The 23,517-nt window shown below is 37.4% G+C and overlaps 1 protein-coding gene across 1 annotated transcript in view; it reads right to left on the bottom strand.

Annotated features, from left to right (window-relative positions):
* Window positions 1-536: 536 nt before the first annotated feature.
* ARHGAP28 (Rho GTPase activating protein 28) overlaps window positions 537-23,517 on the bottom strand; it is a 73,544-nt gene continuing 50,563 nt past the window's right edge. The window contains exons 5-16 of the mRNA XM_065752387.1: window positions 21,245-21,332; window positions 19,069-19,226; window positions 15,667-15,832; window positions 15,460-15,551; window positions 14,131-14,208; window positions 10,829-10,991; window positions 9,385-9,467; window positions 8,058-8,255; window positions 7,224-7,367; window positions 4,459-4,613; window positions 3,812-3,876; window positions 537-2,244 (exon numbers count right to left, since the gene is read on the bottom strand). Of these exons, the coding sequence (XP_065608459.1) occupies window positions 2,153-2,244; window positions 3,812-3,876; window positions 4,459-4,613; window positions 7,224-7,367; window positions 8,058-8,255; window positions 9,385-9,467; window positions 10,829-10,991; window positions 14,131-14,208; window positions 15,460-15,551; window positions 15,667-15,832; window positions 19,069-19,226; window positions 21,245-21,332 (1,482 nt within the window). The 3' untranslated portion in view covers window positions 537-2,152. The remainder of the gene's footprint in view (window positions 2,245-3,811; window positions 3,877-4,458; window positions 4,614-7,223; window positions 7,368-8,057; window positions 8,256-9,384; window positions 9,468-10,828; window positions 10,992-14,130; window positions 14,209-15,459; window positions 15,552-15,666; window positions 15,833-19,068; window positions 19,227-21,244; window positions 21,333-23,517) is intronic.

Raw genomic sequence — 23,517 nt, 5'->3', positions numbered from 1 at the left:
CACAGAGGGAACTAACTGCAATCAGGAAAAGAACACATGACATGTCAATTCATAGGCCTATGAGCAAACCACAGTTCTACTCTCTCTCGAATACTTAAAATAAATAGTTGTCAAAATAAGTTGTGCATTTTATAACAAAACTGTTCTAGACATAGCCTGGCTGCAACTATGCACCCATTAGTGTTATGAAAAAAGGTAAAAAAAAGAACAGGAAGTTAAAAATTATACCACATTTTAAAGTAGACAATGACGACGACAACTACAAAAACATTGCTAAGTTTCAATTTTTTATCTGAAGAAGGAAAAATAGGCAGGATCTACCCACTGTAGACGTTGTTGCTGGAAAGAGTGCAGATTAGATGTTGATTTCTTTCACTCAGCACTAACAAAGAAAATAAACCACTGCAGATCCCAATTTGCTTAGAACCAGAGATAGGATTTCTCAAATGTGAAAATCATCATCATGCAGCTTCAGCAGCTCATCACAACCTACAGGGCTTCTCTTTAGCACAGTATATTCCATGTTCACCTAGAAGATTTGGTTCAGTAGGCTTTTACACTGCCAGCTGGTGCGTGAAGCACCAGCTTTGGCCTCATCTGTGTGTCCAGATCATGAACAGTACCTGCTGATCACAGTGAGTGAATTCACTTACTTATGTGGTGATAGCAACGTTGCAATGCATTTGAAGATGTTCCCATTCTTCTAATAAGAGAAAGATGAAAAAATTATTTGCTGTTTTACAGAGACTTGTGTGTTCCCTACTCAACAAACACAGTTTACTTACATAAAGTATAACCCAGAACCAGATGTTTGGGTGAAGAAAGGTGCTCACCCTAGTGATTGGCTGCCAACTGGACATCCATATTTGCTACTCTATACTGTCAATGCAGCTAGAAGCCACTGTTCTCTTGTCACACTGTGTTTTCATGGACTGCGTGCAACTAGCAAGAGTTAGCTGCAGTTTGCTGTGTATTTTTAGAAACCCTAGCACAACTGGGCCTGGTGTGGCTGTGGTCTTTAAGCCCCCAGTGTGAAAAAGTTAAGAGTATTAAACCCCTCTGCTCAGTGGAAGATTTTTCTTCTCTGTCCTGTGTCATACAAGATCTGGATGAAGATCTGTATTCTTCTCAATGCGGCTGAATAGTATAAAAATTGCTTACATATTGAAGCTAAAATAAAAGAAAAATAATCAGGTTACAAATTAAGAAATTCTAACATTCAACAAAAAAGATGATGTCCGTAAGTGGCACCATTAACACATAACTCATAGTGTATCATTACACAGGCTTAAATCTGAGCATATAAAGTAAAAGATGGAGCAAGAAAATATGCCTTCTCACCTACCATTCATCTCCTGAAGCTTGTGTGTGAGACAGAGGAAGGACGGAGAAAATGGTTTGTGGTGCTACAAATACACACAGTAACAAGGTCCAGACAGACGGTTTCAGAAGACTGATAGTAATACATACAGTGGTACATCCATAAAGCAGTATAGCTGTCTACACAGTAGTCCTTACCCCTGCCTTCCTCCCTCCCCCAGCACCAGGTACTCATGAGAAGTGATTGAGAGAGATAAATATTGCAGTAATGCACTCTGCACAGGTTTACTTTTGGCAGTAATGTTTGATTTTGTCACATGGCTCCTTCTTGTGACTGTGGCGGGTTGAGCTCTTCTGTTTTGTGCTTGACAGATACCTTCTCCTTTAATGTAACCGTGATGCTTCTGTGTTAGGTTGCGGTCGGTAGTGTTTCATGCATCCTCAGATGCCACTGGATTATTTCCTCCCACAGAATCTATGTTCCAATGCCAGGTCAGGAAACAAAGAACTCCATATATGATGGGCTACTTTCTGTGCCTCCGTACCTTGGTCTGTCCTCCTCAACTCCTGGGCCAACTCTAGCACAAGCACAATCCATAGGAAAACATAAGTGATGTGCAGTTTTTCCAATGGTCCAGAAAAGGGAGTGATAATTCTTATACCAAAAGTAGTACATGATGAACATCTGTTGGACAGTACGGTAGAAAGGAATGACATCCTGTAGGCAGCTACCATTTTGTTTTCATCAGTGGCAAGAGGCGAGAGCTTCTTCAAATGAGAGGCGTCGCAGTTGTTCATTTGGCCTTCATGCAGTATGCTGTTTTCTTGTGCTTCAGCTTGCTTTTGGTTTTATCACCCATTCTGCCTGAGGATTTGCACGGTAAACATCCAACATGTATGCATCTGGATCCAAACAGTGCTGACCTGAAACAAAAATTGACAACCACAAATCACATCGTGGTTTGAGTATGTTTGGTGAATAGCACACAGCTATGTTAAAATACTCTCGAGTGCATCTCCCGTGTGCAAATAGTGCATTTGGTTTACTCAGCTAATGTCTTGCCTGGCTACAGAGAGCAGCCTGGATAAACGTGCCAGTGATTTTCCTTGATGTGATTCATAATTCACTTCCAGGCAGGATGCTTTGCATTATTGAGTTCTAGATGTGGCATTTAGTCAAATGTTAAACAAATATTACGGTTTCTCTATAACCATAAACAACACTGTTACTGCTACTGGGCTGAAATTAAAACTCTGACTTAGCTTCTGCTCTGTTTTTAAATGCTTGAAATGTAAACTTCATTCCATGTAGGAACCTGCAAGATAAATGCAGACTACAACAAAGGTTTCGAGTTTTGAAGTCTGGAAGACTGAAGGTTGGCCATCTTGTTCAGTCAGGCAAAACAAATCAATAATCAAATGAAGCATTTGATGAGAATATCTTCAGTAATAAAGACTTTGTTTCTTCACTGCTTTTGAATAAGTCAGTAGTATTCTGCAATCATTTTACAGAGATTATTTAGAAATGACAGGATAGAGAGTTGGGCAGAGAGGAACATGATGAAGTTTAACCAGGGCAAGTGAAAGAATTCTACAGCTGGGGAGGAATAACCGCATGCATTGGTACAGGCTGGGGGCTGACCTGATGAAAAGGAGCTCTGCAAAGTGGGACCTGGGTGTCCTGGTGGATGACAGGCTGGCCATGAGCCAGTAGTGTGCCCTGGTGGCCAAGAAGGCCAATGGGATTCCAGGGTGCATTAAAAAGAGCGTGGCCAGCAGGTCGAGGGAGGTGATCTTTCCCCTCTACTCTGCCCTGGTGAGCCCTCACCCGGAGTACTGTGTCCAGTTCTGGGCTCCTGAGTTCAAGAAAGAAAGGGTCAGGACTGTTCAATATAAAATTAAAATCTGTTTTTTCACCTTTAGGCCTGGAACTTGTGTGGCAGTCACTGTTCTTATTACAGAAATGTCACTGCATGCAATGCAGAAGAAGAAAAATTTGCTACTGCAAGGAATTTACAGTATAAATAAAGTACATGTATGAATACAAATATGTTAGATCCTTATAAGCAGGAGTTGAATTCTCAATTCTACGTTTTTACGTGGAAAAGTTAACACAAATGCATTAAGGAAGAAAACGTACTTTAGAAAAAGAGTAGTGAGAGAGGTAAAATGTGCTTGCAAGAGGAAGACTGAGGAACTCTTAACCATGGAGAATGTTCAGTTGTGAGCGCGAAAGAGGTAAATGAAAGGTCAGATGAATTTGGCAGGGCTGCAGCAGCCACAAGGGGTCCTGCTTGGGTCTTGCCACGAGGTCACCCCATTCTGCGGGGTGCCCTTCCAGCTAGCAGGCATCATTACGTCAGTTTTAAGAGATTCTGGATCAGCTTTCCTACAGATGGGCAGGAGAGAACCAGCTGTGTGAAAATAACACTGACCTGAGGTGTTTTAGAAGTCGAAGGACATTCGGAGTTCAATTTTCAAATAGACCTACCTATATTTCCTCCAACTTCATGTAAACTTTGGATCTGGCTTCTCACATTCTGTGACAACCCACAGCTAGGAGAGGAAAACAAAGGTTTGTTTTATTTTTTTTGTGTTATAGCTGCTGCCTATCAATTGCCGTTTATGTTAAGCAGAAGTGGATATTTTTCTGTTTTCTGATGTATGAAAAGCAAGGACGTGAAGCAAACAGAGCAGAATGTATCTGCTGTGGAGGTAGTTTACCATGTCATAGTTAACTAAGCTTTCTGTTACACTATTTACTGTTTATTCACAGAACAGAATAATGTGATAGCATCAAAAGATGCTACTTACTCTACAGAAATAAAATCATGAATGTTTTATGGGCAGATATAAGACAACTCTGTATTCTTTATGCAGTATGCCTATAAAATGCATGTTTCTGGTAGAGGTGTAACAGATGGCAAGATGATTCTGTGTGGGAGCCAATTATTAAGTAAAATGTAAAATGGAAAATCAGTGGTTAAAATTTCTTTGACTGACATAAGCATAAATTAGCAATTTTGGATTGTAAACGGAATTCTTGTAGGACAACCAATCTCTGAAAAGAGGACAATCTATTTGTTAATGGTTCTGGCATTATTATTCAGGAAAAACAAAATGTTCTGTTTTACCCACCTGTTTTCACAGTGGAATCGAGCCAGGATGTCTTTGGCTTTTGTTTGGCTGTTGAGTTGAATTGCCATAGAGACTTTTGAATGCAGTGGAGCATAAACTCTTATCACTCCCTCTGGTATGTCAGACTGCAGGTATGGGGGAAAAGTGACAGCTCCCTAAAGTCAACATTCAGTAGAGTAAATCTGAGGCACACGTTACTGTAACTCCATTCAGAAGCAGTTCCGCTACACTTTAGATATTGCTTGCAAAAATCACTGGTAGAGATTCACTCAATTCTTTAAAAAGCAACAATATTTACAAACATACAACTGTACATTTATAGGTACAATATAGCAAGAAGCAATACAGAGAGAAAAATGACTTAGTTAAGTGTTACTTAATGCCATTAATTTTAGTTATTTGCAATAATAGTGTGAGTCAAGGTGTTATCTGAGATTTTTTAAAGTTATTCTGTTAACACTAGCAGTGGGCTATTAAAAATACATAAAAATGTATTTAGGAATGCCTGCTCTTCCCTTTAAAGATGGAATTATTTAGACATGAAAAAAACAGTTGTTTCCACATTATAGAACTTCAGATAGATCAAAGTTTATGTACAGTAAAATATTGAAGTAGAGATGGATTCTGTTAATTTGCAATTTGACCTTGTATAGAGTTCAAACAATCATCTGTGAAGGTTATGCACTCTTCTTTGATTAATGGCAGATAAATCAATTAGCAAGGTTTGCATTCCAGTCTTAATCCAGTTAATACCAAGCTGAGCAGAGCACAATAGTCTCTCCAGTCTCTGTAATTTAGGACATCTGAGACCCAGGGTTTTTGTTAAGTGCTCTCAAAATTCAACTCAGTTATGCAAACAGAGTTTGCCTCCAATTTACCTTTCATAATTCAGCTACCTGACATGGTTAGTCTCGTTTTTATTAGACACAAAGTCAATTACTGTGATCAATGGACTTGTGTTTCTGAAGGTTCAGGGCTGCAGTAATGGATGCTCCTTAAAAGCTCTCACTGTTCTTGCTTGAGAGAATTTTGACAGAGCAGCTTACACTGACATTAAACAAATACCTACATCTGCATCTGTGTCATAAATGTATGTCCTCCCCACAGCACGTTTCAGACAGTGTCGGCAAATGAGTTCTCCAAAAAGCTGAATTAGCATGGATTCATCATTTATACGTACCCTTTCTATTTTACCCAGACACTTTCTTCTGCTTTTTATCTCATCTGTGTTAAGTATCTTCTATATTTCTTGCAATTTCTTATCATAACTACTTCCTACTTTGTCTTTTCCTTTTTTTTTTATTCCATTCCATTCTTCATTATCTACAAGTGCCTCTACCAGTTCCTTGATTACTCTTCTAATTCACCAATCTCCAGTCTTTTAAATAACCATGAAAGATCATAAAGGTTTTCTGTGCACAAGTTGCTGTGTTGGTGGATTTATATGTTACACTTAATCTGTATGTTAATTTTAGGTTCTACTGAAGTTGCATTCCTCAAACTAAACTCCATATGCAGTCAAAGGAGAAAAGCTCATGTCTTTGAGACCTCCAGAAGATCTTTGTATCTGACTTTCCTAAACTTGAGTTAGTCCTAGAGCTCTGAAAATCCTCCAGCGTGCCCTCCTCTCGCCACTGACTGTGGTGAATACCAACAAAGATCTGAGGACGACTACTTCATCAGATGCTTAAAATTTAGAATCAGTTTTGATACCTCTGTTAGGCACACTGCATTCTCCTTCTGCTTAGGAAGTTAGTTCAGAACTGTAAAACCAAAATTTGCAAGGAGCATATTATTGAGTGTCCTGGATCAGGGCATGATTCATAGGTTCATAAGGTTGGAAAGGACCTACAAGATCATCTAGTCCAACCATTCTCCTATCACTATCCCTACCCAACTACTAAATCAAATCCCTTAGCACCTCATCTAAACGCTTCTTGAACAGAAGATTAAGTGTAACTACTCCTAATATGGACCATCCTTCTACCAAGCTACAGATCCATGTATTTTTAGAATATCTACAGATCATTGTCATAAAGGACAGCCCACATGATCATTTTCTTGTGAAACAGGTATAAAAAAAAACATGTTTGTGTAACAGTTTATAGCTTGGGCTGCTATAAATCCTTATGCTTGCATCATCTTTTCTGTCAATCCCCAGTGCTTTGTCTTTTCAAAATATTAGACTTGAAAGCAAGTCTTTCAAGACAGCTCCCCAATAAGCTTATTTTCTATGGCAAAATACACAAGCTGCTGCCTGACTGGAGAGTTAAGGGATTGTCTGTTTTAAAGGTTTATATAAAACCCAGTGTTCTAAGACCTTCACTCGTACTGCTTTTCCCTATTAAAGTATATTTGATTTACATACAGTTGAAGAATTTATCTGCTACATCAACCACAATTACTTGAGAGCAAGCTTCTTGTTGTATGAGGGACTGCACAAGCAGTCACTGCTATGAGGAAGACAGCCTATATGACAAATAAGATTCAGTAGGCAAACTTAAATCAGCCACTCAAAAAGGGTTAGAGGACAGATTGTAGGGCAGGACTGAGCAGAATTAAGGAGAAAGGCAGAATGAAGGTCTGACATTGGTCTAACTCACTGTAGGTGGGAGCACTTAACAGAATAGAAATAAAATTTGAGGAAATATTTAAATATGCATTATCTTTATATACTTCTATAGGAATTTCCTCCCCACTTCCCAGAAGCTTGTATGAGATAAGCAAGGAGGCGTATTACTTAAGATGTTATACACTGATCATACCTCTGGTCTTTCAGGTCTCTCTCTCTCCATAGTCTTTCTCCTTAGAAGCTTTCTCACTCCTTTGTCAAACATCAGCTGCCTCTTGCTGTTGTTTATTGCTGCCTCATTCATTTTCCTCACCTGGGAAATCAAGAAGGATGGGACCTAAAGGGAAAAAACCAGAGCTGAGAATAGGCAGTGAATTTTTCCCCCTCCTAAAACTTGGTGTTGGATTTTTATAAGGTCGCCAATTCGAATACAACAGAAGCTCTGCTCCCAGAAAAAAAGCCACAGGATTAGCAGCTCTCTCTCACCTTTAGTGATATCAGTTTATTTTTCATACCACATCAGTTTTTTAGTGATGTTTGCTGTTGGAGGAACTTTATTAAATATTGTCTGTTTTTGCAATCCTCAAAGCCTGTGGCATGTAGAAAAGAGTGTGTTAATATCATGGCAACTTTCAGAAGCCAGCAAGTGAAATGCACTTTTGGCCCATATTAGTATGGACTAGATTTAAAGAAGTCTTTCATGTCTCATTTCTTTCAAGTCTCACCTCGGCATCTAGATGAGATCTTTCTCCTCTACATTCTCCTATATAAACACTGGTGTTGGATAACTACCTCTAGAAGGCAATTTATGATAAAGAGCATGTCATAGGCAAGGTAAATGTTCCAGAGGTATCTGCCACTTTATTTCATTCCAGGTACGTGAGACTTCAGCTAGCTTCTAAATAGCAACTATATATCTTCTTATGCCAGTTTACTCTAATTTCTACAGATCTGCTGCATGTGTGTAGCAAAATCCTTCCTCATACTGGAGCCATAAAGAGGGAACCAGCATTACAGCATTACTTACTGTCCACAGGATGTCCTGGTACCGAATTAAAAGCCGCACAATATGTGCAGTGGTGGCAGCTGCCTGCATTTCTTGTTGGTTTGCTCGTTTCCCTTTGTAGATGAAGAGGTTTGGTGCAACAATCATAGAAACATTCCATAAATTCATTTTATTTTTCCCTTCATTAGCAACCACCTTCTTCAGGAACTGAAGAAAAGCCTGGAAAAACAGTTATTACACTCAGTCTCACAAAATATTTTACCTAATTGCAACATTTTCAAACACACAACAGATAAGGCTAGAAAGCTGCCATGTTTGTACTAGGAAATGAAATTCAGGGGGTTTTGCATTATAACTTGAATTGCTGTGACATTTGCTGGCACAGCCACCCATCAACCACAGAGAAATAGTTCATTAAAATACACTATAATAAATTCTGTACCACTTAGAGCATAATATCAAAACAAATGAAAGACTAGTGCAGTGTCTGCAGTAAGGTTCTGAACTCTGTAGTAGAGGAAAGATATAAGGTTGTTACACTGAAATAGCTAATTCATTCATAGATTCGTGTCCTATATGCATTACTACTGACAAAGAAGGTACCAAGTTTCATGAAACTATATCCAAACTGGCCAATGGGAGATCTAGAACTGGGGACCTCCAACGTTAGGATGAGCAGAAGTCCTGAGGGAACATCTATGGTTCCCAAGCAGCTTTTCTTCAAGTGGAAACAAGCCCAGAGACCCAACCAGTGTCTCTTAGGGTCAGTTCATACAGATCTGTGAATTGCAAAGAACCCAGCATGATTCTGTGATTATAAGAGTGGTAAATGGATGTGGGCACTGTGAAGGAAACAGCTGAGGCTGAGTCCCTGACATCCTTGCTGTAGACATGCATTTCTGGGTGTTTTACTTTGGAATACCTTCTCTAGTTTGGTTCAGTGGACTGGAAGTCCTTCAGCTCTTGGGGTGGCCTAGATGGTCACCTGGGGTGACAGCTTCTCTTTCAATTTCATCCCAGAGAATTTCAGTTATTCAAAAACCTCAGAAACTGAACTTTCTTCATCCAAACTATCCAAGTATCACCTCTTTAGAAAGGATGCTTCAGAATAAATAATATCTGGGGGCTAACACAAGGAGTTGGATACTTTCAGTTACTATTTCTAATTTCTTCTAAAGGAAATGCCAGACAGGGATTTGGAACAGCTCTTCAAGAAAATTCTAAGAAACACAGATGAGAGCTTTCACAGTGCAGCATCTGAACACTGACTGTTATGGAAAAACAAGTGTTTCTCATTTAAAAGTCAAAGACATTACAAATGGGAGGTGATAGCAAACAACAAACTCACCTTAGCTGTGTCCCTGTTGGCTTCAGGCAGCAGCATGATTAACAGATGCAAAGCTTGAAGTTGTAACTTGACCTTGGGGATTTCTAAGAACATGAATAGTTAATATTTTTGAAATCTCATTTACAATTGTTTTGTTCTGAAAACCTTTGTTGGCCAGAAGTTCTAGAAGGACAGTGGCCACTGGCCAGTTCAGACTAGCATGTTTAACTATTAATTAGCAATAGCATTTTTTTCAAAATATTAAATCAGTGCAATGAGTGCTTTTCTCCTCATCATCTTGGAGCTTTGACAGAGAGGGAGACAAAGACAATATGAAACTCTTTTTAAAAAAAAATAGGCAATATTTTTCAGTGCTAGCTAGTTTCTTTCTGATATCCTAGTCATAAGGTGTTGTACATGGATGAAATACTTCTCTTCCAAACTAAAAATGGATATTCTTAAGAACATTTTCATTCTAATATTTTTAAGTGAATGCTTGTTACAAAATACCATTCTATTTTCAACAGTTTGTATATATTAATTCAGTGCAGTGCTCACTAGAGCTGTAATGGAGGAGATGGGAAAGATGTATACTAAATCTATCTTCACTTCCATTCCGTGTATGAGTGAGGTTGTGGGAAAAACAAATGTGTTGTGTTGATACTGCCCATGGGAATAAAGTCACTCTATTTTGCCCAGATACCTCTCGTTCAGTCTTCTCCACATTAGGAAGTGATCTTCACTGCATACAGTCTGGGATTATAAGAAGCCTACTCAGGTATATGAAGGTTGCAGCAAGGGATCACCTCTATGTGACCTTTTAAACTACCTCAATGAAGACAAAGAAAATTTGCCTGCAATCTTATATAAAAGTTCAGAATTTTCTATAAAAATTCACCTAGTAAATTCACCGTCCTGCTAATCTCATTCTGTTCGTGCTCAAGTGAATTTACAACAAAGTAAATAGATATTGCAAGGTACTACTGCATTCTTCCTGGAAGAGAAATGAACAAAATGTACTTCAAATGTCACAGAGTGTATTTTCAGGGTGTGTACACTGAAAACAAAATGAAGTTGCCTGAAGCTTTCTGTGATTACACACATCTTGTATGAATATTCCGACCTCAGCATAAACTTCAAGAAAAGTAGAATAGATCAAATAGTATATTAAACAAAGGGAAGTGACCTTGCAGAAATTTTCATTTGTGAAATCTGTATTTTGTGTCAATTAGACTGCATATAAATGACATTGCTCAATCATTGTTTGCTCACAGGTTTCAAATCTCACCTTAAACAGTTGTGTCACTCAACACAGTACTAGAGGTATTAATATAGTAATATCTGCTAAATACACAGATATTTTTTTCCTTTTAAAAAGGAAACCTTGCAGGCAATTAAATGCTTAGGCAGGCAGTTGGACTCTTTTTTTCTACTTCAGTATGTATGATATCCTTTTTTTACCTACTTTCCACCAAGGTGATGAAAGCAGGCAGATATTCCACGGTGAACAGTGGACTTGGGAGTTCTCTTATGAACATTTTCAGCAGTCCTGCTGCGTCATTGTTTCGTACTTGGTCCCAGTCAAACGTGTCTTCATAAAACTTTGCCTCAAGCTCTTGACGGAGATTCTGAAAGATAAAAGGAACATCTGACTCTCAAATATTGCTTTCTGACCTGGTAGTTTGATATCACTTCAGAAAACCTTTCACAAGCTGCTGACATATTTACACTACAGTTCAATTAAAATAGCCCTAAACGAGTAAGGGATTTGATTTAGTAGTAGTTGGGTAGGGATAGTGATAGGAGGATGGTTGGACTAGATGATCTTGTAGGTCCTTTCCAACCTTATGAACCTATGAACCTATGAACCTATGAGTAGTGATCCAGGTACAGCCATATGGAGTTCAAACATAATTAACAAGTCAGATTCCTGGAAATACTCTGAAATGGGGGCTAAATTTGTTTTGCCGTGGCTAGATTTCCACCAACTACACATTGGAACTGCTTTAAAGCAAGACAACTTTGTACAATGTTTAGTAGGATTTTTAGCACAATTATTTCATTTTGTTTAAAGAACTTGTCCAGAGATTTTGACCCTTAAATCACAAAGGATTCACACATTCTTCTCCACTGCCAGTCAGACTGCTAGACAACCTGTTGGTATCTCAGCCAAAGGACTTTGAGTGAATGGTTTGAAATTCAGGTCTTGTCTCCAGAAGGATGCTGTCTCTCAGGATAGCTAAAACTAAATGTGACCACTTCGTAGAAAAATAAAGATATCAGATCATTACTTTCAGAAAACCTCCACTTGATGAATGCCAAAAAAACCTCAAAAACATAAAAGTTCAGATAGATAGATGACATTGATCATATTATTTTGGGTGCCCATTTACTCCTGTTGTCCAGTGTTACCATTTTGCTGTATAACAAAGCTTATATAACAAATTGATATTTCACTCGTGTATGAGTGGGAAATATTCAATAAGGTTCCTAGAAGAAGCAGAATTTGGCTTCAGATACAGATCACTGTTGGGAAAATGTAAGCTCCATTAAAAAAAAATTGGCTAAATAAGACTGAAGTATTTTTTTATCATGTAAAGTTAACCATAAATAATACAGTTTCACAATTATTACTGGACAAACACTTCCTTATCCATAGTAAGTTTGTTAATTTTTCTTTGTGAGACTTTTTGACAAAATTTATCTGTTGCTGATATTCAGATTTCAGGTCATGTTTTTGTCAAAAGAAAATTACTACAATGCAAAAAAAAAAAAAATCCAATTGGACAGAAAAGCTTTTAAAAACGAATTCTGTTTACCATGTTTCACATGAATGGAAGGAAATTACATGTCAAATATGGTCAGACATAATGAAGTGAAAAGGCTGGCAGAAACGGAAATAGAAGGTCATTCAGGATTTGGTATATAATGTTACAATCTCGTTCCTACCAGCACATTTTACAGGTTATAATCTAAGCTACCTCAGCTTCCTCTATTCACATCCTTTGCACATAATCCATACAAACACCTGAATTAGCTTTCTTTTGGTAACTGATTGGGAAATGTGAAATAGAACTCTGCACCTCATCAAAAATCAAAAGAGGAGAAAAGAACTACTCAACATTTATTCTACTGAGAAGAAGGTAAAAGATAAAAGCAAGATTTTTGAAACACAAACACCTGTACATATATCTACATAGGTATTTATATACAGGTACATTCATACACACACACACACACACACACACACACACACACATCCAAGTTCTCTTAAAAAACTTTTTGGCCAATTTTGTACCATGGCTGATCAAACGGTAGATTACTGTTCACTAGAACTTTTGTTACAAATTAGATTAGAGACAGAGGAAAAGTTGTATTTATTTCTTCAATTCTTTGTTTTATAGAAGAGTAACTTTCAATCACTTCCATATGCCTTCTCTTTCTCAAAACAAGACTGAAATAAAATTGGAATGCCCTCAAATCCTAATGCCATAATAACGTATGAAGGCTTTGAAGAATGAAATCTGGATCTGCTTTGAAAAAACATTTCTCTAGCTGGTAGGTTTGCTGGACAGACAAAACTCAAATAATTTAAAATGTTTAGGTGATCACTCAATACAAGATAGCTAGAGATAAACTCATATATCAGAAAGTCTCCCTGGGTAAAGGCAGTGAATAAGGAGTGAACAAGACAAAAAGCAAAATATGTAGAGATACTTAAGACTGTGTGAAATAATACTTAAAGAATTTGTGTGAAAAAAGGAGGAAGCCAAAAGTACAGGCTGAATTAGGAGCTTTCTCCTTTTATAAATCCACAACATTAAAGTGAGTTGGAATGTTGCTGCTTCTTGTACAATCATTTAGGATGATCTCTCCAGTCCATCAAGGTTTAGTAATCCCGAACATATTAGTCGTGTTTTCACTACATTTTGAGCCTTCCTGTTTTGTTCAGAAAGCAAGAATAGTTATCTTGAAAATGAGAAAGTGAGATTGGAAAGTTATCATTATAAACTGTTAGAATCAGATAAAAAAAAAAAAGCAAAAACAAGCAAGAAAATATCCTCAAGCCAAAGAAAAAATAAATAAAGTGGAATAAAAGTAGACACTACTAAACCCAGAAAAAGAAAGAACAACTTAATTTCCTAACTTAATTTCCTAACTTTCCTCTTCTTTCCAGCTTCTAGAATGTAGTTAGTCAGGAGAAACATTTCCAAGTGTTACTGTAATGCAATGGCATAGCCAAGGTTATTGGGCACCAGATAGCCTGTATTCTTGGCCTGTAAATAGCCTGTGAAAACACAGCATTCAAGGCTGCCAAACAGTGATCACAGGCCATACTTCTCTCAGTTGGAAGATGAAATTTTAAGATCACAGAAGACAAATGAGAAACAAAATGGCACAAATGCTAAAGTGACACAGAATTAGATCTTTATCTTAAGTTAGCTCAGTTGGCAACTCTGCATTTCTGAAATAAATTAAGGAGATAAGATCACAGCAATTTTGGATGACAGAGTTAAACTGAAATAATCATTCAGTGTTCAGCTCAATTCAGTGTTAAGACTGTGCTTTATATAGAACATTACCAAATGCAAAGCAATAGACCACATGCTCTGTGATTTATTGGTTCCCAGGAACCAATTTAACCTTCCACTGATAGAGCTGGATCTATACACATCACTATTTTTGTGCAGCATGCATTTGTGTGTTGTGTGTTATTTGACATTGAAGCTGTGGTCCATGAGACAGAAAATTGACACAGGCATCTACCTTGACCCTGGAGGCAGATCCAGGCACTCGAAGAATTCCTTCAGTTTCTAAACCAGTTTCCTCAAGCTTGAGCAGCAACTGAAAAAGAGGGCACTTTTAAATACTACTGAGTATCATTAACTATTTTTAATCTAAGTCTACTCAAAACAAACTTGAAAAAAAATTACGTTTCAACATAATCTGCTAAAGAAAAAAAGCTTAGGTAAACATGCCTTCATAATTAAATCTCTGTATTCCTGACCTTGAAATCTGATGTATAGAGAGTACAGAAAACTGATAATACAATAGGCACCTCTGTCCTTGATTTGACGCTTGACACTGCTACAGAACAAGTAACATATAAACCTATTATTAAAAGAGCAACTACACTGGGTAAAATTCAATGGCGTTTTGAGGAAAACTTAACCTCTGAGAAACGCTTAAGTTTCTCCCTGAGAAGCACAGTGGAATTCATTATAGATAACACATGTTTCCGTGACCTAAGAACTCAGATTAGAAAATGATCACGGGATATTTCCATTTTGAAATTTCTGTGAATAGAGAAATACGCTTTGCACTCTACTTATTATTAAAAAATAATGTTTTGATTGAACAAGATTTAGAATAAACAACAACCAAAAATAATTTATTAACATTTATTCTTATAGCTCTGGATTTGCAGTACTAGCTATACTTTCTATCCTTCAATTTTCAATAGTAACTTGACAGAAGAGTTGAGCATTGGAAAGTTACATAAATGTCCACGTTCTGTCAGTCTGACACTCCATACCACTTCCTCTTTTCCCAGTATTTACAGTAACATTTTTTGGAATTTCGAGACCTTGTTATTGTAAGTGCACTTGTGTCTATGCATACATATCCAAGACATCTGCTGGATGTCACCGACCTATCAAAAGACCTATATAAATGACATGGCCTCAAAGGAGAGGATACCACATCAACATCCAATCTACAAATAATAGCTAATAACATCTTTAGTTTAAATTCACATGAAATTATAACTCTTGAGAGAACTAATTTATGCAACTTCTGCGCACACATACACAGTTTTGCATGCCTTTTTCAGTTAATGAGAAAGAGAAACTGTAAGCCTGACATTTGCCTTCCAAGGTTTCCTGTATGGCACCATATAATTACAAAAATGGAAAGAGGTTTCCACTGTAGATAAAACATAAAGGAAGCAGAAATACATAGAAAAATACACTCAGAAATCAATAGATAACACCCTGAAAATTGTAAAGTTTGAACCTTAACTATCTGCATTCTGGATGCCAAAGTGAATGATGGAAATGCCAATCTTAGTGGCTGAGCAAACTGCATTATACTCACTTTTTGGAAAATGAGAGGAACTTTTATTCCAGGAACCTTCTTTTGATCATTCTCCAGCAGCACTGCGAGAGGGACTCCAAAAAGACCATTTTCTTAAAAATAACAACAACACACGTGAAAAGAGAGCAAATACAGCCTCATACATGTTTTCATGTCTCACCTGAGCAGAGCCCAGGTGGCCGCCATACAGATGCCACGGTACAGTACCTCGTCTTCGCACCCTCTCTGCACGGTTCCTCTTCAGCTCCACACCCAGGGCATCATAGAAGGCTGTTAGCTCAATCAGGGAGAGGTAGCGGATCTTCTTCATGTCTTCAGGAGAGAGATCTCCAACCTCTGTCAGTCCAAATCGGCTTTTCCGAACAATGAATTTCTACAGTAGAGATGAATTGCATCCTTATTTGCACCAGAATTCCATGTGATTTTTTGGCTTTGAGAGAATTTCCAATATTTGAGAAGTTATTTAAGAACAAAGAGCTGAACTGCAGCTCCATATTTTAGCCTGGTAGGTCAAAATAACTTGCATCCACGTGAAACTTAATCAACCTCCTTACTTATCGTGTTCCCTTATAGTTCAGTTGGTGTCACTGGAGCAGAGGTGTTAACCTCAGTGTCCTGCCTGTACTCCAGTGTGGAAGAAGGAGCTATGTGCTAACTAAACTTCTGTCCAGTTTCAGCAGAATATAACACTACTTTGCTTCCTCCTCTCACAAATTGTCTTTGAATGCTGCTGAAAGAGCAGACATTTCATCATGGATGTGGCTGTATATCCATTGGTGATGGGGAAGGGTGAATATGTTTTGCATGTTTTTATTAATTTATGAGTTTTTTTAAAGGAGAGCTCAGACTAAAGAGCTAAATAAAAATCGAGAAGTAAAACTGCTTAGTTCTGACGCCAACACGCCTCTTCTCTGGTAGCTTTTAGTACTCAAAAATTGTTTTTGCCTAGAAATAGGATTCCCAGAAGCTAATAAATAGTTTGTTTGGATAGGCTTAAACTAAATGATACTTAGTAATACTGGGGTATGTGAAGATGTCTACATATTTTAGAAACTGCACTGTCATGAACCAGAGCCAGAAGTATTGCATTATGCAATAAGCATTTGTACAAATGTCAGAAAGAAAAAGCACTCATCAATGTTTTACAAGATTGCTAGAAATAATAAAAAAATACAATATAAAGAGTGTTTTTCAAAGTATTGTGGATCTTTGGTATTGTATGAGTTTTTTTTTTTTACTTTAGTTGCAATTCAAACAAGTAATTATTAGTCAGAAGTACAAATAAATAGTATTACAAATAATCTCCTTCCTTTAAGGGACTGAGTAGAAATTCAACTTTTAAGAGTTTTGCTTCTGGAGATTACATTCCAGCCCTCTCATTTTTAACCAAATTTGGACTCAATGTGTCTTTAGATGAAGCTAATCAAACATATGAAGAAAAAATCAAGAAAAAAGGAATCTACTAGATTTCAAATGTAAGGGAAGACAAAGAAAACACAGATCATGTAGATTTAGGCTTCCTAAACTGCTTTGCATGTGGTTGGATGGCAGGATGCAGTAATTCCATTGTTACTCTTATGCTGTGACTTAATAATGTGACCAAAGTTATGTGGATTATGTAGAAGCTAAAGTATTTCTACTCTTCCAAGCCAGTCAAAGAATAATAAATCATCTTGGGGAAAAGAAATTACACAGTATACATGTTTTCTGAGGGGAAGGAACATAAAACAGGGAATAGTAAAGTCTGTTTGCAAGCATGCTTGTCAAGGCAAAATGACAAACTCTCCACTACCAATTACAAAAGGGAGCTGCAACAATTTTTCGTATTTGTTGACTTCTAGGGTCATAACGATGCGATGACATGCAGATCAAAGGTTTGGGGCTCTGCCTCTTTGTTGTGTCTTCTGTCATATTTTTCCAGTGATATTTCTTACTAATGATGGAGTTATGCTATGCAGCATAGAAAATTACAGTAGAAAATTAAATAACTACCATTTTGACTAAGGATCACGTCTGATATTGTTTGACATGTTGTCTCTGTGTGGAGCTGTACAGTGAACTCAGATGTATATGAAATGCTTACTGACTTTTAGTTGCATTAATTATGATCCTTTGTTCAGGAAATAGCACGTAACACAATGCAGAAAATTATGTTGAGCTTGCTGTTTTGGAAGCTGTACAGGACACACTAATTTATGCCATACAGTGAGCAAGAGACAATTTTGTGCAAAGGCATTTCACACACTGTGAAGCTAAGGAAAAAAAAAAAAAACAAAAAACAAATACCATGAACCAAGAAAAATGCCAACACAAACAGACATGATAATTGACTTCATTTAGAAAGTCTCTGTCTCTGATGAGCTGGCATATTTCTTGTGTACTCTTCCAAGTAATCAAAATGCTGCCCTGCATTCATAATAGTCCACCTCAAGCATAATACTGCCCTTCTAAAACTCAGTAATTATGCATCCACAAGTTCAAAATATTTCATGCAACATCTTCTCTTACCTGTCAGTCATCAGTTTCCCTGTTTTGTCTACTAGAAAGTTAGTGTCAAGAGTGGTTGCAGAGAACAATTTGTGTGTGTGTGTAGCGAAGGTGGGAGTCCTATATTTGCCATTACACGAGCCAAGGAGTAACTCTTTTGGCTTGTGAGAATTATGATGAATGTAGAGATAATCTCCACTGGATGCCAACACAAGAAAAAGAGACACATTAAATTAAATGGATATCACACTAGTTGCAATCTGAAGAGATTCTGCATCTCTCCTTTCAACAAGGATGTTTGCTTCTACATTTCTTCTTCCTTGGTGGCGCATTAGACAAATACATTGATAATTCTTGGAGAATTAGTGAATTCTGTGTTGGTAGCAACAATTCAGGACATCAGGAAACCATGTCATTCAGGAGATGTTTCCAGATAATCTACAGCTGTTTCATATGTTTTATCAAAAAAGGTGGTATCTGGAGCATGAATTTAAATCTCCAAGAAGCTGTAAGCACAGATGGAAATAAGAAATTATCTATTGAATTTGAGAGATAATTCCAGAAAGTGGCATGACTGCTTATGTAGGCCTTGTTGGATGATACAACATGGTAAACATTCCTTCATTTCATTCACATGTTATCTCCTATAGTATAAGAGAATTGAATACTGATAGGAGGCAATCAGTATTGTTGCAGGACTAAGCCTTGCTTTTCCCCTCTTTATCTGCAAAGCAATTTTAAAACCATGTGTCAACAAAAGCAGATAATCTGTGAGGGAATAAAACAGCAGAGCTGATCAGTAATGAAAATGATTGCTAGTATTAGTGCAAGTAACTGATCTGCATTTCGATAGGGAAAATGTGCATGTGATGCATTATTTGTGGATTCAGTTACACATGTTCATCTGTGATGGGTACAACTGAAAATGTCCCTCTGGGAATCAGTCATATGTCAGAATGGCAGGAGTTCTATATAAAGCACACATAGCAAAGTACAGCTAATGTGTCTTAACAGCCTCCAAGGTGCTCAGGATATAAAGTAGGAAATTAGGCAAAAATACAAAACAACAACAACAAAAACCCAACAAAAACAGTTGAAGAAACACATAGAAAACAAACTTACTGGCAAAGCAGAGTCTTCCTTTTTGAACCTCTGGCTCTTTGTCCACTCTCGGGTTTTTGGAAGGACTGTAATGGATTCTGAGAAAGAGACCTCATAGGAGAGCTCTTCTGTTATAGATGAACTGCCTTTATCTAGTCCACAGTCTAGACAGCTATTAGCTGAAAATAAGAAACCACATTACGAACCCTGAATGTATGCTTTCATTCAGGACAGACACATTAAAAAATTGAACCATGATGACAAAAGTCTTAAGAAAATAATAAAGGAAGTGCTTCAAAGAGGAATTTCAGTGTAAAACACAATATGTTCCTGTTTTGTCTGTAGGAAGTAACCTATTAAAAGTAAAATCCCTACTTTCATGTTAGATTATTTAACTTGTTGCTTTTCGTGAGAATGATAGTCAAGCTGTAACTTCCTGTTTATCAGGAATTATCAAGTTTTTGTACTCTATCCCTGTCTATCTAGGCCAGTAAACTTTGCTGGCACTTGTGTAATGAACAATTAGATCCAAAATTTCCTGACAGAAAAAAGAAGCTGTTGACACAGATTTTCAGGTCACTGTTGACTTATGTATAATCAGGAGACATTGTGCATATATTTTACATGGTCACATACATACATGCACACATTTCTCATGGTTGCTCGTTTAGGTGTGTAGCATCAAAGCAGAACTCACTGTACCCATTTGAAAAATATTATTTCTACTGGAATTTCTGACAGACATTGTGAAATGACTTAACTGCTCTACCTTTAATTTCAATTGACTCCTGAAACTAGAAGATGCCAAAGGAAAATTTCTGAAATCAATACAGTCAAGTGCAAAAATACCCTATTGTCATGGAATCCAAAGTGTGGTAACAGGCTTGAGTTCCAGTGTTACCAACTTTCATGACCAGTCTCTCACATTTCAGGACAATTTTACATTTTTCATTAAAGTCCAGCCCCTGGACTTGCACAATTGGTACAGTATAATGGTTTTCATTAAAAATGATATCAAATTTCAGCCCCCAGGACTGCAGAGAAGTTTACTAATTTGACCCAACTGTATTCAAAAGCCAAGGAAATCAGAAGTTGAACTCAAAAGCATTACATGTTTTATGAACACGTTCATGCCCTATGAGTTTTGAATAATTGGATTTACAGATGAAGGGACTTAATTATCTCTTGTGACACATTTTGCTGTGGAACCTTCGTTTGCAAATTCTGGTATGAAAAAGTGGGGTACGTTATCAGATGGCTTCTGATCTGTGGTCACAGACATTACCCAATGAACAAGGGATTTTAAGAAGCATTCCCAAACCACAGACCCTCTCACAAAGCCCTGCCTATTTGTTCCCCTGTCTGTTCTAATACAACTATATGCAGGGCAGAGGTACCAGCAGAACAGTGAAATGATCTGATTTTGCAACCAAGATAAATATCTGTGGCACTATATAAAAAGGTGAATATCTAAGGGACTAGTTTAGAAGCTCTGTTTCATATATATATATATATATATATATACATATATATAAATATACACATGCACAAAATTTAATATATTTTTTCTAGCACTAAATTAATAATTTAATTATCCTCTAGTTAAGCCCTGAACAACTGTGATGGAAAGAGCTTTCAAAACTAAAGATGGACATTCCCTTGGAAGGCTGCAGGAAGCTAATTGAAAAAACAAGTGTAACAGAGCTATCGTTCATTAGCACTGTCAAAAACTATTAGGGCAATGGGATATATCTAAACTGACACTATTAGTAAACCAGAATTATAGGGGGAACCAGAAAAATGATAATTTCTAACGTTACAATATCTGCAGTACTGGAGAAGAAATATGGAGAACACATGCATCTTTTTATGATTCTTTGCAAGAAAATATACTGCTGATATTCTGGCAAATTCTGCACCGTATTGTTTGGGGGTTACTTTCACAATCCCAGCTTGGCCAATAATCAGTACATTTTAGATATTGACACCTCAGAGGCAGCAGTCTGTGTCTGTACAACACCAGTCTTGAATGGAAAACTTTGGTTCCTACATGACAATAAGCTGAAAACAACTCTAAGAAAATATATGCAGCATAAGCCTAACATGAAGGAGGAGTCTAACCTCAGAATAACAAAAGGATCTTTCTGTCTATCATTTTTCTAGGAGGAAGTGAACACTGATTACACGGCATACTCACAGCTAACTGATTTCCAAACTGGTTTCTGCCCAGGAAGCTGGATACCATTAGAAGGAACTGGTGACACTGGAACTGTCTCAAATGTGGGCTGATAGGCAAGGAAAAATGATCAGACTACAGTGAAAGTCAATATCTATGGACAGAAACTGCTACAGTTTAAGAAACAGTGAATCATTCTCAGCTTACACTCTTTGCTAAGTTTAAACAACCTGTTGTGATTTGCCAGAGTACATTTTTCTTTCATAGCTGAGCCTGAGAATTAATCTTAGCCAAGCTGCACAGATTTGGATCATGTTGAGGTCAGTGATATTGCAGCTCACTGTAGCTAATGAGTCCTGCCCTGCATAATGACTGAAATTAGCCAAATAAATTGCTGCGTGCAACTGTACTAAGCAAAAGATCCTTGTCAAACTGTAACCCATCTTGTTTTTAATAACTCTGCTCACAAATCTTGTAAGCATTGACATATGCTGAACACCCCAAAACACTGGACTGTTCTCCACCAAAATGTTATACACTAACACTTTATCAAAGAACTGAAAAAATTGTTTTGAGGGGAAAAAAGAAATCAATTTTATCTTTCTTCTGCAGAAACCATTCTGCCCTGTGTGAAAATGAAGGAAGTATATACGTGCAACATTGTGGAGAAAGACCTCCGAAGTCTGAGCGGGCAACTAGGCAACATCACCTCTTCCTGTCTGCTGGGATTTGCCCTTGAGCTTGACAGGTTTGGGACTGATAAAGACAAATCCAAGCATGTGTGCATGTATACAGAGAGTAGCAGCCCACCTGCATTTTTGGTAAACAAAAGGCAGTAACTTAAAAATGCTTTGAATGGTACTGAGTGAAAACCACTACAATGCTCTGAGCCAGCCTTAAATATGTACTTTTTGTCTGTCCTTTGTTCCCTACTTAAGGACCCCTGTGTGAAACCTGCAGCCTCCCAACCCGGAATCTTAACAGGCAGCCCCTAACTTGCTGAACAGTCAGCTAAGAGCCCCATGAGCCTGGAGCAGCAGCTCTTAAATTGCTCTCTAAATTGCTACATCGGCTGTTTATCACCAAGCTGCAATGCCTCAGGGTAGTATTTGTTGTCTTTTCCTGAAAAAAGAAAAAAAAAAACACAAAAAAACACGTGCTTTAAGAGGCAGGCAGCTTTTCCAATTGCAAACCTGAAATAAGGGTAATAAAGTTTTGTGATTCAGTTTTATCCTCTAAGTTACTTGGGTAACAAAGTCAAATGTAACGAATACTATCACTCTTGAGAGTCCATTTAATGGGCTGTGAACTTGATAGCAAACAGGATTTGAGTCACACAGACTTCCTTTGCCAGTATAGTATAAAAAACACTGATTTCCCCCCCCCATATAGAACCGTATGATGCTGTCATCATAAAATCCCATAACATTTCCACAAATGTTTTTCAGACAAAAAAAGTAACAAACTTCAGGTGGGAGTGTGGAAGTAGACAGGTCTGATAAAATTGCCTCTACAGCTTCAGAAAATTGTGTAATTTTTCTTCTGCTTAATACCCAGATGGAAGAACTAATGGTAAACAAGCAACTGGCTCATCTACTTTTGCTACTCAAAATGTCTGATCTTTCAGTCAGAATCAGAATAAACTCACTGTGAGTCAAGTTTATTAAGGCAAAAATCCTTGCTGTGTTGATACACAGGTGAAATCAACAGTAAAGATGCTGCTGTCAGCATCTTCTGCTAAGCACAGCTGGAGTGGAAAAGGGAGCTGAAAGCACAGCTCTGCCTCTCACTCAACAATGCCTGAAGGCTGCTCATGCCTGTGGCAGCTGGATATAAAAAAAAAAAACAAAAAAATGGCAGCTGGATATAAAAAAAACAAAACAAAAAAAAACAAACCCAAACCATATTCTTTCTCTCATTTTCCAGCCTTCACAGAAAGAGTATATAAAGAAAATCTCTCATTCTTTTTGTCATGCTTTTATTATTTTTGTTATCAGTATCCCACATCATAACATCATGTAGTGCACTGGGAGTTAAAGAGTAGAAATCCCCACCAAGAGGAACCAACAGGAACTAATTTTTTAATCTTATGACTAGGGATAAAATCCTTTTAATTAATGAATTTTTCCTTCCATGTTGTTTCTGTATTGTAAAAAAAGACTTTAAAATTTTGGAAGCTCATGTCTTAATGAATGCCAAAGGCCAAGGGTCAAATTCTGTCCTTAACCAAATTAGGACAGTTTTATTAATTTGGCTGGGGCTCCAGTTAGTGCAAGACTCCATGTATCCTCTTT

The sequence above is a fragment of the Cyrtonyx montezumae genome, unplaced genomic scaffold, assembly GCF_038088225.1.
Source record: "Cyrtonyx montezumae isolate F1298 unplaced genomic scaffold, pur_monq_1.0 scaffold_8, whole genome shotgun sequence".
NCBI classification, from domain to species: domain Eukaryota; kingdom Metazoa; phylum Chordata; class Aves; order Galliformes; family Odontophoridae; genus Cyrtonyx; species Cyrtonyx montezumae.
This window is presented reverse-complemented; position numbering and strand designations above follow the sequence as displayed.